Source organism: Molossus molossus, unplaced genomic scaffold (genome assembly GCF_014108415.1).
Source record: "Molossus molossus isolate mMolMol1 unplaced genomic scaffold, mMolMol1.p scaffold_m16_p_1, whole genome shotgun sequence".
NCBI classification, from domain to species: Eukaryota; Metazoa; Chordata; class Mammalia; order Chiroptera; family Molossidae; genus Molossus; species Molossus molossus.
The window spans coordinates 9499104-9514529 of NW_023425344.1; the positions used below are offsets into that span (position 1 = coordinate 9499104).

Sequence of the window (15426 nt, forward strand, 5' to 3'; positions counted from 1 at the left end):
CTTGTCAAAACCCAAAGACCGGCCACCACCAAGAGGGAACCCTAATGCCGCGGACTGTGGGCGACGACGGTGTGTCAGTTACAAGTGTGCCATCTGGTGGGGAGGCTGTGGACGTGTGGCAGTGGTTAGGTGAAATCTCTCTGAACCTAACTGCTCTAAAAAGACTTTACACAAGGTGTTCGGCACATAGTGAGCTGTCAATATAAATTCAAAATGAAACGTAAAACTTCTAAATCTGTCTCCCCCACCTCGTAGTGCTGATTCTAGAAACCCGTGTCATTAATGAGCAAACATCATGTCCAATAAAAGGGAGTTTTAAAAATGAATTAAAAATTTTTTTGATTCATAGTACTGAAGTTTTAATTCATCGTATCCCGTACAGCCGATCCAGAACGAAGCAGTCAAGGCAACTTTTTTTCTCTTTGCCAGCAATTTCTGGATCTCCTAGCAGGGGACGAAGAAGAGCACGCAGTGTTGCTGTGCAACTATTTTCTGTCCCTGGGGAAGAAGGCCTGGCTCATGATGGGCAGCGCTATTCCTGAGGTGAGACCGGGCGGGCTGGATCCGACAGAGGTGCGCGTCTGCCCTGGCGGTGTGGTTTCAGACCACACGGGGCCGATTTTCATCACCATCTTTCAGTTGTGAGGCAAGTGGCCCAGAGAGTCCCTAACAGGCAGAGAGTACCGGCGATAAGACACCAAAGGGTTCTCAGTGGTACCCAAGGTTCACGCCCTGCACGGCACCTCAGAATGTTTTCTGACAAATCTGAACCCTTTCCCAGGCGAAGCCCCGCCCAGCCCTGTCCTTCTGTCTGACTCCCTCAGTGATCTAGTGCTACCCATGCCCAGGGGCGGTCAGAGTCCTCTCCTCCCACGAGCCAGCGAAGGAGGCGGGCAGAGGGCGCCGCAGGAGCTCAGGTCCGCGGCTGCACCGAGTGTATCGTTAGTTTTCATTAGACTGGAGACTTAGTGATTAGAACGTTTCCCCAGCCCACTGCACAATGGGTGGTTCTGGGCACAAGTTTAGAAAGTTCACATGGACGGCGGCGGCTTATCCACACAGCAGTCTGGAACGAGGCCACGGGCCTAGGAATCCTCTAGGAATTAAAAAGCACAAGTTGCTGCTGGGCAGGTAGCATCAGATCCGAATCCTAATCATTCTCAGCAGTATCTTCCAGACAGCCCGGTACCAGGGAAGTCGCAGGGCCTGGGTTCAAGGCTCTGCCACTCCTGAGCTGTGCGACTCTGAGCAAGTCACGTCACAGCTCGGAGCTTTATAAACTGCGGTAACCATTTATCCCGGCCTTCCCAGAAGGCTACTTGAGCATGAAGCCATGCAGGAGCTAAAAATGAGTAAATGCTCATTGTAAAAAGAGAATCCAATGATATAGAAGTATCCCAGGCAAAAAGTTAAGTCCTCCTTCAGGCTCCGACCCCCACTCCCACCCCTTCCTCAGGCGTAGTCACTGCTAACGGTTTGATGTGTATCTCGTCAAATTATCTTCTCTGCATTTACACAATTATATTACTTAATGTACTAGACACAGAAGTCGTGTTCAGACATAGTCAGCCTTCTAAACATCTGAAAGCGTCTCGCGGGAAGGAAAAGGCCAGGGGTGCTTATTCCATCAAGGACCGTTCTTCAGCCCACCTGAGGCTGTGTTAGTTGAGCGACAAGAGTACGACCTGTTTGTTCACTAAACTGTGCTCGAGGCTGAAAACTCTCTTAATGCCCCTTTCCCTTAGGGCCCAACTGCCTATGTGCTAACTCGGGAGCCAAGTCACTACTTACTATGGAATCCCTGCAGTGGACAGTTTTATGGACAATTTGATACGTTCTGTCCCTTAAAAAGCGTGGGCTGTTTAATAGGTCCTGATAATGTGAGTATTAACATCTCCTCTTAAACACGGTTGGCTGTCTGCTGCTTTATTAATTGACCCAATAACTTAAATAATTATGTATCCCAAAAGTTTAAACATACACGTATACCATTTATTTTATTTTTTTTATCCTCACTGGAGGATATGTTTTTCATTGATTTTAGAGAGAAGGGAGAGAAAGAGAGAGAAACATTGATGTGAGAGAGAAACATCAAATGGTTGCTTCATGTACACGCCCCAAATGGGGATCGAATCCACAACCTGGCATGTGCCCTGACTGGGAATCGAACCCACAACCTTTCAATGTAAAGGACGACACTCCAAACCAACTGAGCCACACTGGTCAGGGCTACACGTTTGCCATTTAAAGAAATGTAGTGTCGAGCACAATTACACAACTGTCCTAAATAAAAGTTTTGGTTGAATTAGTCACCCAACCTGCAAAGAAGCAGAATGAGGTTAAAGAACACGCGATTAGATTCAGAGGACCCGAGTTTGTGTCTTGGCTCTGTGCTTGTTACATGTCCAAACTAGAGTTTACAATGCCTAATTCATAGTGCTTTGAGTTATAACCTGAGAAAACTGAGTTTCTTTCTTTTTCTTATGAGAGATTTACAGCCTAGCCGGTGTGGCTCAGTGGACTGAGCATCATCCCGTGGACTGAGAGGTCCCAGTTTGAATCCCACTCAGGGCACATGCCCGGGTTTCAGGCTTGATCCCCAGTAGGGGTGTGCAGGAGTCATCTGATCAATGTTTCTCTCTCACATCAATGTTTCTCTCTCTAAAATAATCAATAAAAACCTATTTTTAAAAAAGAGAGATTTACAGGTACCACTAGGTGATTCTCGCTGCACCCAGTCTGGGGGCCATTTCACTGTGAAGGGTACTGTAAAGCAGATTTCTCCTCTCCATACACACACGCACACACATGCACACACATGCACACACATGCACACATGCACACACGCACGTGCATATGTATCTCACACCAGATAAGCTAATGTGGTCTTGTCTTTGTTAGATTTGGTTTAATATTCAACGATATGACTCCCCACTAAGGATAAATTTTGATGTCACCAAGCCCAAGCTTTGGAAACCTTTCTTTTCAAGAAGCCTTCCATACCCTGGCCTTTCCAGTGTTCAGGTATACTTCTTCTAATAATAATTAAATGTAGACAAAGAAAGTGAAGAATTTGAAGTCACTGTGCTGGGTAGCCAGATATTTTTCACCCTTAATTCTACTCCTAGATATTTTGTCTAAAATAATGTTTGTTTTTCAAACTTAGTTGAGTTCAACTCACAGTAAGAAATACACTAGCACGCCTTGAACCACACACATGTATGCACACATGTGAAAGAGATGCTTTGACATGAGGAGCCCATGACATAAAAAAGCATCACAAGATTTATTTTATGTAATTTTTAAAATTATGGTGTCACCTCAATTAATGTCATAAAATTGATATAGAGGGATCCTGGAAACAGATTGCAAGTAATAAGCATGAGAACTCTTTAATACCACTTTTGTTTGAGAGCTAGATATATATGTGTATACTGGGTATGTAATATAAAATGTATTTTTTACTGTGATCAAACTTTTAAAAAAAGGTTTGATAAACCCTGCCCTAGAGAAATTCTCCCATGTGTACAAGGTAACATATACAAGATTTTCAATGGGAGTGTTTGCAATAGTCCAAGACTTGGAACAGCGTAGGGATAAATTACAGTACCTAATGGAGTAGTTTATAGTTGTTACACAAATGAATCAATATTAATTACAGTAAGCCCTCTAAAAATGTTTGCTCTTATTTCTAAATATGAAGAGAAAAAACAAGTTGTATATTCACAGTATTAAATTATTATATAGCTTAGAAAACATGCAAAACAATACAATACAGTATATTGTTTGGGGAGACGTTGTGTCTGCAGTAAGATCATAAGCACATTGTGCTAACTTGCCTACCTCCACTATGATGCAAATATCCTGGGGGCAGGAAGTTTGATTGCCAGCCCATTACCTGACACATAGTAGGCACCTTACAGATGCAGAATGAATGTGCTAGAAAACAAATTCAGGTCATGGTTACTTCTGTGCCGAGAGAGAAGGGTCACTGAGGAAGAACTAGAACTTGATGTTTTACTTAAGACGGGCCATGGGTACACTGCATCAGTTATATCATTTTCTACATCTGAATGTCCAAGATTTCATAATTTGTAAAAAAGATTTAGAAAGGGATGTAGAGCTAGTCAAATGAGTGGTTTCCAGAACTTCTGAACGACTTCCTCTTTTACAGCCGGAAGAGCTTGCTTACCAGCGTACAGACAAAGCGGCTGCCGCGGAGCTCCAGGACAGGTCACGTGCCACCGTCAAGCCACTGTCTGTCGCTAGGGGTGTCATTCCAAACCAGCCGATTCTCAGCCTGGAGCAATGGGAAATCATTTGGGCAATTAAATTTTGATTCACAATTATAGACCCCCAAGTACAGATGTGATCTCTAAATCCCGTGGCTCGAAAGGAGACCTCAGGGCAGCATGGTGTGGGGCAGACAGAAGTGAACCCCAGCTGTGCTTGGCAGTTCTCCAAAAATTCCACCTCAGATTAGTTCAGCATCAGGGGTTTTGTTCGACAGGTACTGGTCCTCGGTTTACATATGCCTGTTGTCGATTAGTGGTTGGCCGGACTTCAGCCATTCGTAAACCTTAAACATGGAGGCTCGTAAGAACCTAGCTGAGTCCCTAGAATCCTTATGATCCTGCAAAGTAGAACTGTTCTCCCGGTTTCGCAGATGTGAAAGCAGGCGCAGAGGTGGAACCGGGGCCTCCGGATCTGAGCCTGCGGGCCCTGCGCCCTTGCCCTCCAGCTCTGCGCAGAGCAGCTCAAACATCCGTGACTCGGCGGGTCCCGGCTTAAGGTGTTACTATTAGGAGACACCGGTTCACTCTGAATTTCAAATTCAAATGAAGCCTTCATGTCACTTGCCGTCTCAAGCAGTCCCCTTCGTGGGCGAACTGGGGAAACATTGCCCTACCGCGAGGGCTTACGTTAGGACGAAGGGGAACGTCTGAGCAGCACTGACAGGGCCCAGGGAATACGGCTCGGAACGCGGCAGCTACTCTCTTTCACTGTGTTTGAGCCTCACGCGCTTCAGACCCCATCCCCATCCTACTAACTGTAAGGCAGGGTATCGAAACGTAAATTGCAACGATGATGGCTATTTTAAAGGCAGTTTTAAGGCAATTTACGGAAACAGTCCTCATGAACAGAAGGCAAGGGAAGCCGTGTGCGGCACTCACAGCCTGTGGGAGCTTTTCGGCACAAACCCGCCCCTCCGGCCTGGGTCCGATTTGTCTGTGTACATGTCACCAACGAACAAAGTGATAAAACACGCCATGATGATAAATCTGTTGCCGACTGCATTGACTGCAGCTGTACCCCTTATTCAGGGCTCCCTCTTTTGTGTTGCAGGTCAAGCATGTTACCCTTAGGCTATCCATTCACAGGTCTACTTCCCATCCCCACCACATACCACCTTCCAGGGCGAGGATCGCTGTGTTCACTTGTTAACCCTCAGGGATTGGCCCGTATTAGACACGCCTGGTGAAACAACTGCACCACAAGCATGATCCTGTAACCCCCTGAGTCCCCAGTGCATTCAAACTGGATTTTTGTCTAAAAGAGAAAAGTCAAATCAGCAAAAAATGGAGTTTATTTTTTATAAACAGGATTGAAAAAATACTAAAAGAAAAAATCATGGACTGGAGGCCGCGGCACCTGACGAGGTGGAACAGGTACTGCACCTCCACGCTGCGCCACTTCCTGCCTCTGCTGGAGAGCAGCCGGGGAGAGGAGGTAGAAGAGGACCACCGGGCAGAACTGCGGAGGCAGCTCGGGGACTGCCGGGTAAGCGCCCGCTCTCCGCTCGGCCCCCGGCTGTCCCTTTCCGGTGGGAGATTGCTCCATAATGGGTTTTCGACATCAAAATTCCTACAGTGGCCCATCAGTAGATGAGTAGATGAAAAAAGCTGATATTTACACAATGTACTACTACTCGGCCACAAAAGAGAAGGAACTCTTTCTTACCTTTCACAGCAACACGGTTGAACCTACAAGGTATTGTGCTAAGTGAAATAAGCAGGGTCAGAGAAAGGCAGCACTGTATGATTTCATTTGTATGTGGAATCTAATGAGCAAAAGACACAAAATGGAAACAGACTCATAGATACAGAGAACAGACTGACAGCTGTCAGAGGAGAAGGGGGGGGGGGATTAAGCAGTACAAATTGGTATGTAGTTGCAGAATAGCCAGAGGGATGGATTGCAGCATGGGACTATGGCAACAATGTCGAGATAAATGGGCATGGGGCCAGGTGGGGGCTTGAAGCAGTGGGGGGCCACTCTGGACCTCACGGTTTTTCGGCCCCTTACTGTACATCTGGAGCTGGTGCAGAATGGTACTGAAGGTAGACTGTGATTGAAAAATACAAATAAAAAGTCCTACATTGCTCTACAAAGTATATGGATGAAGTAGCAGAGTAAAAAATGTAAATTAAAAGTTCAAATTTCACCCTGGCTGGCTCGGCTCAGCATACAGAGCATCAGCCTGCAGACCGAAAGGTCACAGGTTCAATTCCATTCAAGGGCATGTACCTGGGTTGCAGGTTCAATCCCCCAGCCCCGGTCAGGGTTGTGTGGAAAGCAACCAATTGATGTGTCTCTCTCACATCGATGTTTTCTCCCTCTCTCCCTCTCTCTCCCTCCCTCCGCCCCTCCCTCCTTTCCACTCTATCTAAAAAAAATTTAAAAAAAGGAAAAATATCCTTGGGTGAGGATTAACAAAAAAGGAAAGTTCAAATCTCAGTAACTAACCTATCATTAAATAGCAGAAAACCTCTTTAAAATGAAATTACCATTTTTTAATAAGATGATCCTATTTAAAAAGTATAAAATACATTGCAAGTCTTAAATAAAAACATCTGGCTAATTCATGTCAGACTCAACTGTGCATAAAGGTGAAACTAACCACTCTCAATCAGGTTTTTTAAAAGGATATGATTTTATACTAATTGCTTCTCATTGCTAAGAAAGATTCTCATTAATAGACAATATATTCTCTCTACTGCCTGTTGGTAGTGCTGTGTCCATAGCTGGATAATAAACCCCAGCAAGCAGTCTCAAACGAAGGCAGTACACCTTGCTGGACAAACAGCACGAAGTTGGACATTTAATTCTATTCACTGACAAACATGTCCTTTAACTTTTAAGGCCAGGTTTTCAGCCAAGTTCTGAAGTAACAGAAAACATAAACATCCTTGAGCAATAAAAATAAGTTAATGGCTTATTTAAGTAAAAGAGGTGAGGACCATGTATCAGGCCTTTTCCGCAAGTCTGCCCTACTCCACGTGATGGCATCAAGCTGGCTTTCCCGTGCCGGACTCACTCCTACTGACAATACACACATGTACTGCCAAATTCCTAGCAAGTTTCCGGAAACTCACTTTGATCCCATGCCCAATCCACGTAGATAATCACTGTGGCCAGAGGGATAGGATGCAATGATTAGCTTAACCTAGGGCCCTGGAATTACAGGGGTTACTGTGCAAACAAGGGGCTCCCAGGAAGAGGGACGGGAACAGTGGAGGGTGACTAGCAGGTGTCTTATATACCAAGTCAATATGCTAGCAACTAAAGACACTGAGCCCCGCTCCGTTTTCTGTATTGCCAATATACAGCTGAACAGAGAGGCAGAACTAATAAATGGCTTGGAGAGCCACAAGGAAGACTTATTGAGAATTGCATGTGTAGACAGAGAAAAAAATATAAAATCTTTAAGCTTCGCTAACATGTACAAATCTGGTTTTCTCCCTTCAGTTCTCTGGCTTTCCACTGCACATGCCCTATTCGGAGCTGAAGCCCTTGGTTGAAGCGGTGTACAGCACTGGAGTGCATAATATTGACGTTCCTAATGTGGAATTTGCTTTAGCTGTATATATCCACCCATATCCCAAAAATGTCTTGTCTGTCTGGATCTATGTTGCCTCCCTTGTACGAAACAGGTAACTTTTTTCATTGTGTATTTTTTATATCATGTAAAAACTACAATTAGGATATGAGAATATTTTTAAGTGACACTGATCAATTGCATCAGAAGAAAATATCTGCAAATTAAATCAAATTTTCAAACGGTACAAGAAAGTGTTTTTCTTTAGTAGTCGGCCTTGTCTCTGCCACTTCGACCCTACCTTCAGTGAATAGCCACAGTTCCCCCTTCCACGGTGAGCCTCACGCCGCAGTGCCTTTGCACTTGCTCGCCTCCTACTTGGAGTACCCTTCTCCTTGCCTGTTCAGCAGAGTATCAATCATGCTTTTAGGACCCAGCAAAACAACACAACTTTCCTGAGGGAAGGAGGAACAATTTTGCAATGTAAACTTCATTTTCAATGCTGAATATGCATGAGACCATATCCTACAAAATACTAAGCAACTGGACACATGCACACATACACACACACAGGCACATACACCACCCACAGGTTGAAGCAATACGGTATTCTAGGGGAAAAGAGGAAATATTTTAAAATAGTCAACAAAAGGAAAGTAGTTTAAAAAATTTAGACATTACTATGGACTGAAAGTTTGTGTTCTCCACCCACCCAGTTCCTATTTTGAAGTGGTATTCTGATTCCTTCGTAAATGGCATTTGGAGGTGGGGCCCTTGCGAGTTAACTGGATTGTGAGAGCGGAGACAGCTTGCGTCCTCTCTCGGCCGCGTGTGATGCAGTGTGAAGATGGCTGTCTGCAAACCAGAATGAGAGCCCTCAGCAGAAACCAGATCTGCCAGCACCGTGACCCGGACTTCCCAGCCTCCAGAACCATAATTGTTGCTTAAGCCATTCAGTCCATGGTCCTCAACTAAGACAGATAATACAGATGTTATATACTAAGCCATTAAAGAGGTTCAAATGTATGTGCTGACATGGAAAGATGTCCACACAATAGATACATAAAACAGGATTTCTCAACAGCAGCCCTTTTTGACATGTAGGGCCATGTAAATATTTGATGTTGGAGGCTGTCCTGTGCATTGTAAGATGCTTGGCAGAGCCCATGGGCTGCCTCTACCCACTAGATGCCAGTTACCTCCTTCCCCTCTGCAAAATGCTGACAACCACAAATGTTCCCAGGCATTGCCTGATGTCCTTGGTGATGTAAACCGCCTCTAGCTTCGAGCAACTGATGTACCTGGAACAGGATCTACAGTAAAGTGTTTACATGCCTCTGAACCTCTGAACCAAAGGGAGAGTTCACAGACTGGCCCCTTAGTCACTATCAGTGTAACAATATAGAGACAGACCAGCATCGCAGTTCAGAGCATGCGCTTTGGAGAAAGCCTCGTTCTGCCACTTACTAGCTGGGAATCCTTGGACAAGTTACTTAACCTGTTCCTTATTTTCCTCCTATAAAAGGTGGTGATGATCACATTACCTACTTCATTGTTGTAACTAAACAAGTCGGTACATGTAAAATACAGCTGACCCTGGAACAACACGGTTGGGGCACCACAAAAAAATTCACACATAACCTTTGGCTCCCAAACACCTTAGTTGTCCCAAGGTATCCTCCGGGGACTAGTTCCAGGACACCCCCACAAACACCCAGACCCAGATGTTTAAGTCCCTTATGTAAAATGGCGTACATCATTGCGTACACTTGGCTCTCTACATCCACGGACTCCCAACTGTGGCTCAAAAACAGTAGAGGTATTTACTGAAAAAAAAAACAAAAAACCCCACAAACCGTGTATAAGTGGACCAGCACAATGGAAACCCAAGCTGTTCAAGGGTCTACTGTACTGAGGACACTACCCAGCTCCGAGCACCTGATGTCTGTCAGGGACCACACAGCACTTGACATTAACCGTTGCCTTATATTCTAAGAATGAGCAGTTCCGATAGTTCATGAAATCAATCACAAAATCCAAGTATATCATTAAACATTAACCATCCCCTCAAGTTAATGGAACAGCGACAACGTATAAAAATTAAATGCAGATTATGCTACCTCCCCCTGCAGTTGGAGGGAAGGTGGATAGCAGAAAAACAGTTCCCACATGACAAGTGCTGACATGAAGTGAGTTTGGGTCAAGCCTGCCAACTCCTATTTAATGGTTTGCTAACATCAAGCAGCATAGGACAAAGCAAAAGGGAGACACCTCAATTACCTGGAACCCCTGGGGGAATTAGCTGCTCAAATTAATTAATTTAAAAGGATAACATTTAGAGCCAAGTCCTGAAACACTATTTAATCATGATATTTTACATAAATATTATATCATAACTTTCCACCCAAAATGTTATGCCGTCTTCTGATTAAAAGGAAGATAAACTTTAGTCCTCCCTTGGTGACCCAGGCATGGTTACAGATGAGTCATTTTACCATGCAGTTCATGTAACTACAGATAAGACAAAGTACAGGGTTGGATGGCACTCACTGCAGAAAAATTCCTGTAGTTTGTTTTCTTGAAATAGTCCCTGACATGAACTTTTCAAATAAACTTTATAAAACATCTAGAGAAATAAAAATAACTACCAAAGTCAACCTTACAAAATAAAACTTCTGACCCTGTAACTGTTCGGTAAGCTCAGATTTGAAGTTCTGTAAGGGAATCGAGTAGTTTTACACGTGGTTAGACCAGACGTTAAAGGACAAGCCAAGGCATAAGCAGTACTACGAAAGACATACAACTTAAGTTTAAGAGCTACAAACTCAGAAAGATGGTCTGCTCACACAGCCGCCCTGCAAGAAACTTGTGGTGGGTCCATCATTTATTTTGCAAATGTTAACAGGAATGGAACCAAAATGAGAGAACCCTTAGAGAAAGGTAAACTTTCAGTCATTAGATATCTACCTTTGAGAGCTGATCTTCCCTTAGAGTGTTTGATTCAAATGTTAGTGAAATTTAAAAGCATGTGTGAATTCTCCTTATTTATATGCCCATCAAATGATTCTTCTTTCATCTTCACAGACCTTTGTCTAAAGTTTTCTCTTAGCCTGAACTGAAACCTGTCTGCCTATAGTCTCTCTCCTAGTCCTCCCAGCCCCCAATAAAACAAGCCCCGGGACAACAAACGACAGGACCCCGCGCCGACTTGCTCCTCCCAGCTCTGCAGTGTGGTGCATGCTGCCCACTCCACTCCTCCGTGACGTAGAATTCTATATCGCACTATAAAACATGGACACATATGTATGTACCTTTCTGAATGGCAGGTCTCCACATGGCAATGACAATAAGCTTTCAAATTCAAATTTTGACTAGATGATTTTTTAAAAATTCAGCTCAACAAAATTAGTTATCTGTCTAAAACTGTTTATCAAGGCTAGGATTTCATGGGAGCTAAAACATTTAGTCCTTATTTAACATTAAAGTAAACCTGCACTGAGATTTATAATAAAATCAAGACACAAAAGACATTTCTTGTTAAAGTCCTCAAAGTAGATTTTATTTATACATTTCTTCAAATGATTGTGGAATTTCTAAAAATCTCCCTCCAAATCTGACAATGAGGGACAGCAGTGGGAACCAGGGCTCTTTAAGAAGCAAATACAAGTAAACTGGTGCGCTGCTAGCTCCCTGGGCTACCACCACGGAGCCAGTTTATTCTAGAATCTTAGAGTCTTACATGTGGGTATGTTTGAATCGGCCTTCGGAGAATCGTTCAAATAAAGGAGATATGATGGAAAACAGGTTAGTTTCCAAAATGTGCAGTCTTTGAAAATAACACTTCAGAAGTGTCTGTCTGAAAAGATCTGCAAAGCTTGCTACAGTGTTTACATAGAAAGGAACCAGTAACCCCACTGACCTTAAAACTCAAAATAATCTAAAAAATACTTTAAATGGCAAGGCATTAGTGACATTATTTTCAAAGCATTCAAATTAAAAGAAATCTGATAAAACTGTTCTCATCCTCATGAAAAGACCTAATCCCTTTCTAAAACAAAAATATGATTTGCAAGAGAAACGACACTGTACATATAATTCACTGGTAAATTTTAAGATTTCTGAGGCTGTAAGGAATAGGGCCAAAACAAGTCACACTCCAAAAGGGATGGTTAACACAAGAAATGTGCTACAAGTAAAGTGCATGAAAGGAAGCCTGCTCAGCTAAATGAAGTCGACAAAGGTCAGAAGTCAAGGGTCATTCGCCAGAGCGGCAGCAGGCTCGAAAACCACACTGCAAATTCTGGCATCCGCTGGCGGTATCGGCATGAGGACCTGTATAAAAACAGGAAAGTGTGAAAGGAGGAATTTCTTAGGGATCACATAAAAATAAGCTTGCTTTTATTAGAGCTTTAAACATTGACTTTTTATTTTTTACTAGTAATGCATTTATAACAGAAGTAAAATCTCACAATGACTATATAAAAATTTATTCACAAAAACTGCCAATAGCTTGACTTTAACTAATGTATCCTTTATGGTCCAAACGCTAAATGAAAGAAGAAAAATAATATTTTGGCAACATTCTTATAAAATAAAAATCTAAGAAGAAAAGGAGATACCCCACAAGCAAGACTGGCAGGTCAGCTTAACTGATTTCTTACACCCTGCACATCCTGCCGAGAAATATAACAAAGGCAGAAACAGCCTTATCTGTATACATCAGCTAAAAATTCAAATTGAGCAAGTACAATAAGCATTATATTCAAAAAACTTAAAAACTATATAGACGTAGGCCTAACATGTTTGTCATATTTTATCTAACATCCACAGCCAAAATAAATCATATGGTAGGGTTAAGTGAAATTATCTCCCAGAATTAAGTATATAATGAGTGGTTAACTAAATAAACATATCAAGACATAAAAAATGTGATTCAATTACAAAGAATAGTAATAACACTTGCAGAATAACTGACATTTTATCCCAGTCACATTATGCTACCCAGGCACTAGATAAAAGACCATTAGGGAACATGTCTGTGAATTAGAAAATGTCAGAAAAGAGGTATCATTGCACACATTCAAGTGTTAATTACTTTGAATGAATCAGTTTTCACAAAGGCAGGCAAATGTGGAGAAGGATGTTTGAACTATATTGAATTTTTTCAGTATATCTACGCCATGAACAAATAAAGAGCAGTTAACAGTTCTTGACTCATCAATCAGAACGAAAACACTTGCAATTGATATGTAAAAATCATATAAAAAGTACATGAAATATAATTTTATTATAGACTGTCAAAGGGTTATAATTGAAAAATTGCAGTACTCCGGATTGACATGTAGTTTAACCAGAGCACATTTTAAATTAGCTTTGTTTTGTTTTTTAAAATCACAAAAGGCCACTATGCTAATACCAACCTAAGAAAATAACTACTTGCATCTGGACACGGAGAACACACTTATTTCCCAGAATGTAACTTTTCCTTGTATCTCTGAAATGGCATATACAAAATACAAAGGGCAAATCTCTTTGGATACACAATCGATGAAGCATAATGTTCATATATTTCACTACAGAAGTGATCATGTATCTTCAAGTAAGAAAAGAAAGTAATGAACTTTACAAACATGTGGGCAACAGCTTATCATTTTATTTACTCTAACTTACGTTTAACTTCAAAATGAACGTGGTGCCTGGGGCATGGGGAGCAGGTATGGAAATGGGCAATGGTATAGGGAAGAGATTGACCGCCAGTTTATAATTGCTAAAGCCAATGATACACATACATTCATTACATTAGTCCATATTTATAGGTTTAAATTTTTCCACAATAAAAGATCTAAAATTATTTCAAATATAAAACTGAATTACCACAAGCCCATTTTTTTAACCAAAATTAAAATCTGCCGTTTTTAAAATGAGAAGTTGAATGTGTCAAACATTTAAAATTCACAAAGAAGCATTTTTGTTAAGATTACTTTCTCTTAAAATAAGACACAAGGTTAGTCATCTTAACCAACATCAAAGTGTCTTAGCACATTAGCAGGTATGTATTAGAAATGCCCCTTAGGAGCCCTCGGGGTTGAAACCTTCTCCCACTGTCAGCCTGTGACCTGGTTTTTCCCTGTGGTTCACCACCCACCTCCATGCTGTCCCTTCTTGCTGCCTCACCACCACCCCTCATCACTGCTGTGCCCACCAGCCGCTAGTGCCTTTCTTCAAGCCCTAACCCTGCTCCACTGTCGCTGTCCTGCCTTGCCACTTAGAACCTAGGAGGAAATGCTTCACCTGGTGGTTTCGGCAAAATGTACTTCATTGTCATTTTCTCAGTATGTAATTCTTGTCTAAATTTTTTTAAAAAGGAGAACTAAGAGGAAAGAAACATGGAGACTTCGTATAATTCTCCAAACTAAAACTCCTTAAAAACTTCAAAATGTCTTTATAGTGAATTCAACAGTGGCCTAGAAAAACAAAATCATAAACAATGACTGAGAAAATGAAAAGTGAAGTATGCTACTGGTTTTCAAGGGAGAAAATAAAAGGGAGCCTTTGAAGGAGCCAACTGGATTAAGGAAGCTATTCTAAAGATCCCTATCTTTCCAAATACCAGTTTTTACCATCCACTCCAAATGACAGAGGGACCCAGCATCCTCAGTCTCCATGCAGCTACCTGGGTCACTCTTTGTTCTCAGAAGCTAAGGGATGCTAGCAGGGATAATAGTGAAAGAAAAAATATGTGCCCTATACTGGTAGACAGAAACCCAATCCTACTATGTGTCAGCTTCTCTTTCTACATCACAAAACAAAGTTCTCACTCGCTGATGTAAAATATGCCCCCTCCCTCAAATACTGACTAAAATATCTGCATTGCAGTGGGATCCTAAGTGAACAGAGTCAATAGGGGGAATTAATATGCCAGTATTTTCAAATGTGAAAGTAGGAAGCCTATGGGTACTTAAACAATAACTGTAACAGTGACTACAATCCAATCCTAAAGTCAATGACAGAGCAGGTGTCTGATCCTAATAATCCATCAAAGGGATGCCATCCATCAAGAGATTGCATGCTGCCGATGACCTGGGGCAAAGTGAAGACAAGCATATCTTTAACGTGGGTCAGTCTCATATGTAGAAATGGGAGAGTACAATTTCCGAAGCCTGGAAAGCGTAAGCAATGTTAAGAGTAAGACCCTGAAGCATCACAGAAAGACTGTTCAGGAAAGGGAACAACTGGGTAACAGAAAAAGTGAGGCAGAATTGGAAAGAAAATATGACTAGGATATGTTATGTTGGCTGTAGTTATTTACCTAAATATTTTATTATTGAATGATTTGTTTTTCCTTGATATTACGCATCTTACTTATGATGTATATCTGCACTTACCTTCACTTACCTTTAATTCCTCTTTAACTTAAATTAGAAACATAAGAGAGCAAAGCATCTGAGACTGTCACCTCCAAATCTATGAGCTAATCTATCTTAATTCATACATTATACATACACTGAAATGCAAATCAGTACACAAAGTTTATTTGCTATCATTGTTTTCAGAGCTCTAAAATGATGCAATTCCATTTAACACTTCTTAAATTACATTTTAAAAAT

The 15426-nt window shown here is 41.9% G+C and overlaps 2 protein-coding genes across 3 annotated transcripts in view; one reads left to right on the forward strand and one right to left on the reverse strand.

Annotated features, from left to right (window-relative positions):
- Positions 1-7938, forward strand: part of CC2D2A (coiled-coil and C2 domain containing 2A) — a 116750-nt gene extending 108812 nt beyond the window's left edge. The window contains exons 32-37 of the mRNA XM_036279367.1: positions 430-543; positions 1746-1880; positions 2902-3024; positions 4175-4233; positions 5604-5781; positions 7750-7938. Coding sequence (XP_036135260.1) covers positions 430-543; positions 1746-1880; positions 2902-3024; positions 4175-4233; positions 5604-5781; positions 7750-7938 — 798 coding nt within the window. The remainder of the gene's footprint in view (positions 1-429; positions 544-1745; positions 1881-2901; positions 3025-4174; positions 4234-5603; positions 5782-7749) is intronic.
- A 3414-nt stretch (positions 7939-11352) lies between these two features.
- The window catches only part of FBXL5 (F-box and leucine rich repeat protein 5), a 59279-nt gene continuing 55205 nt past the window's right edge, over positions 11353-15426 (reverse strand). For both annotated transcript variants that reach the window (XM_036279343.1, XM_036279336.1), the window contains exon 11: positions 11353-12151. In XM_036279343.1, the coding sequence (XP_036135236.1) occupies positions 12075-12151 (77 nt within the window). In that variant the 3' untranslated portion in view covers positions 11353-12074. The remainder of the gene's footprint in view (positions 12152-15426) is intronic.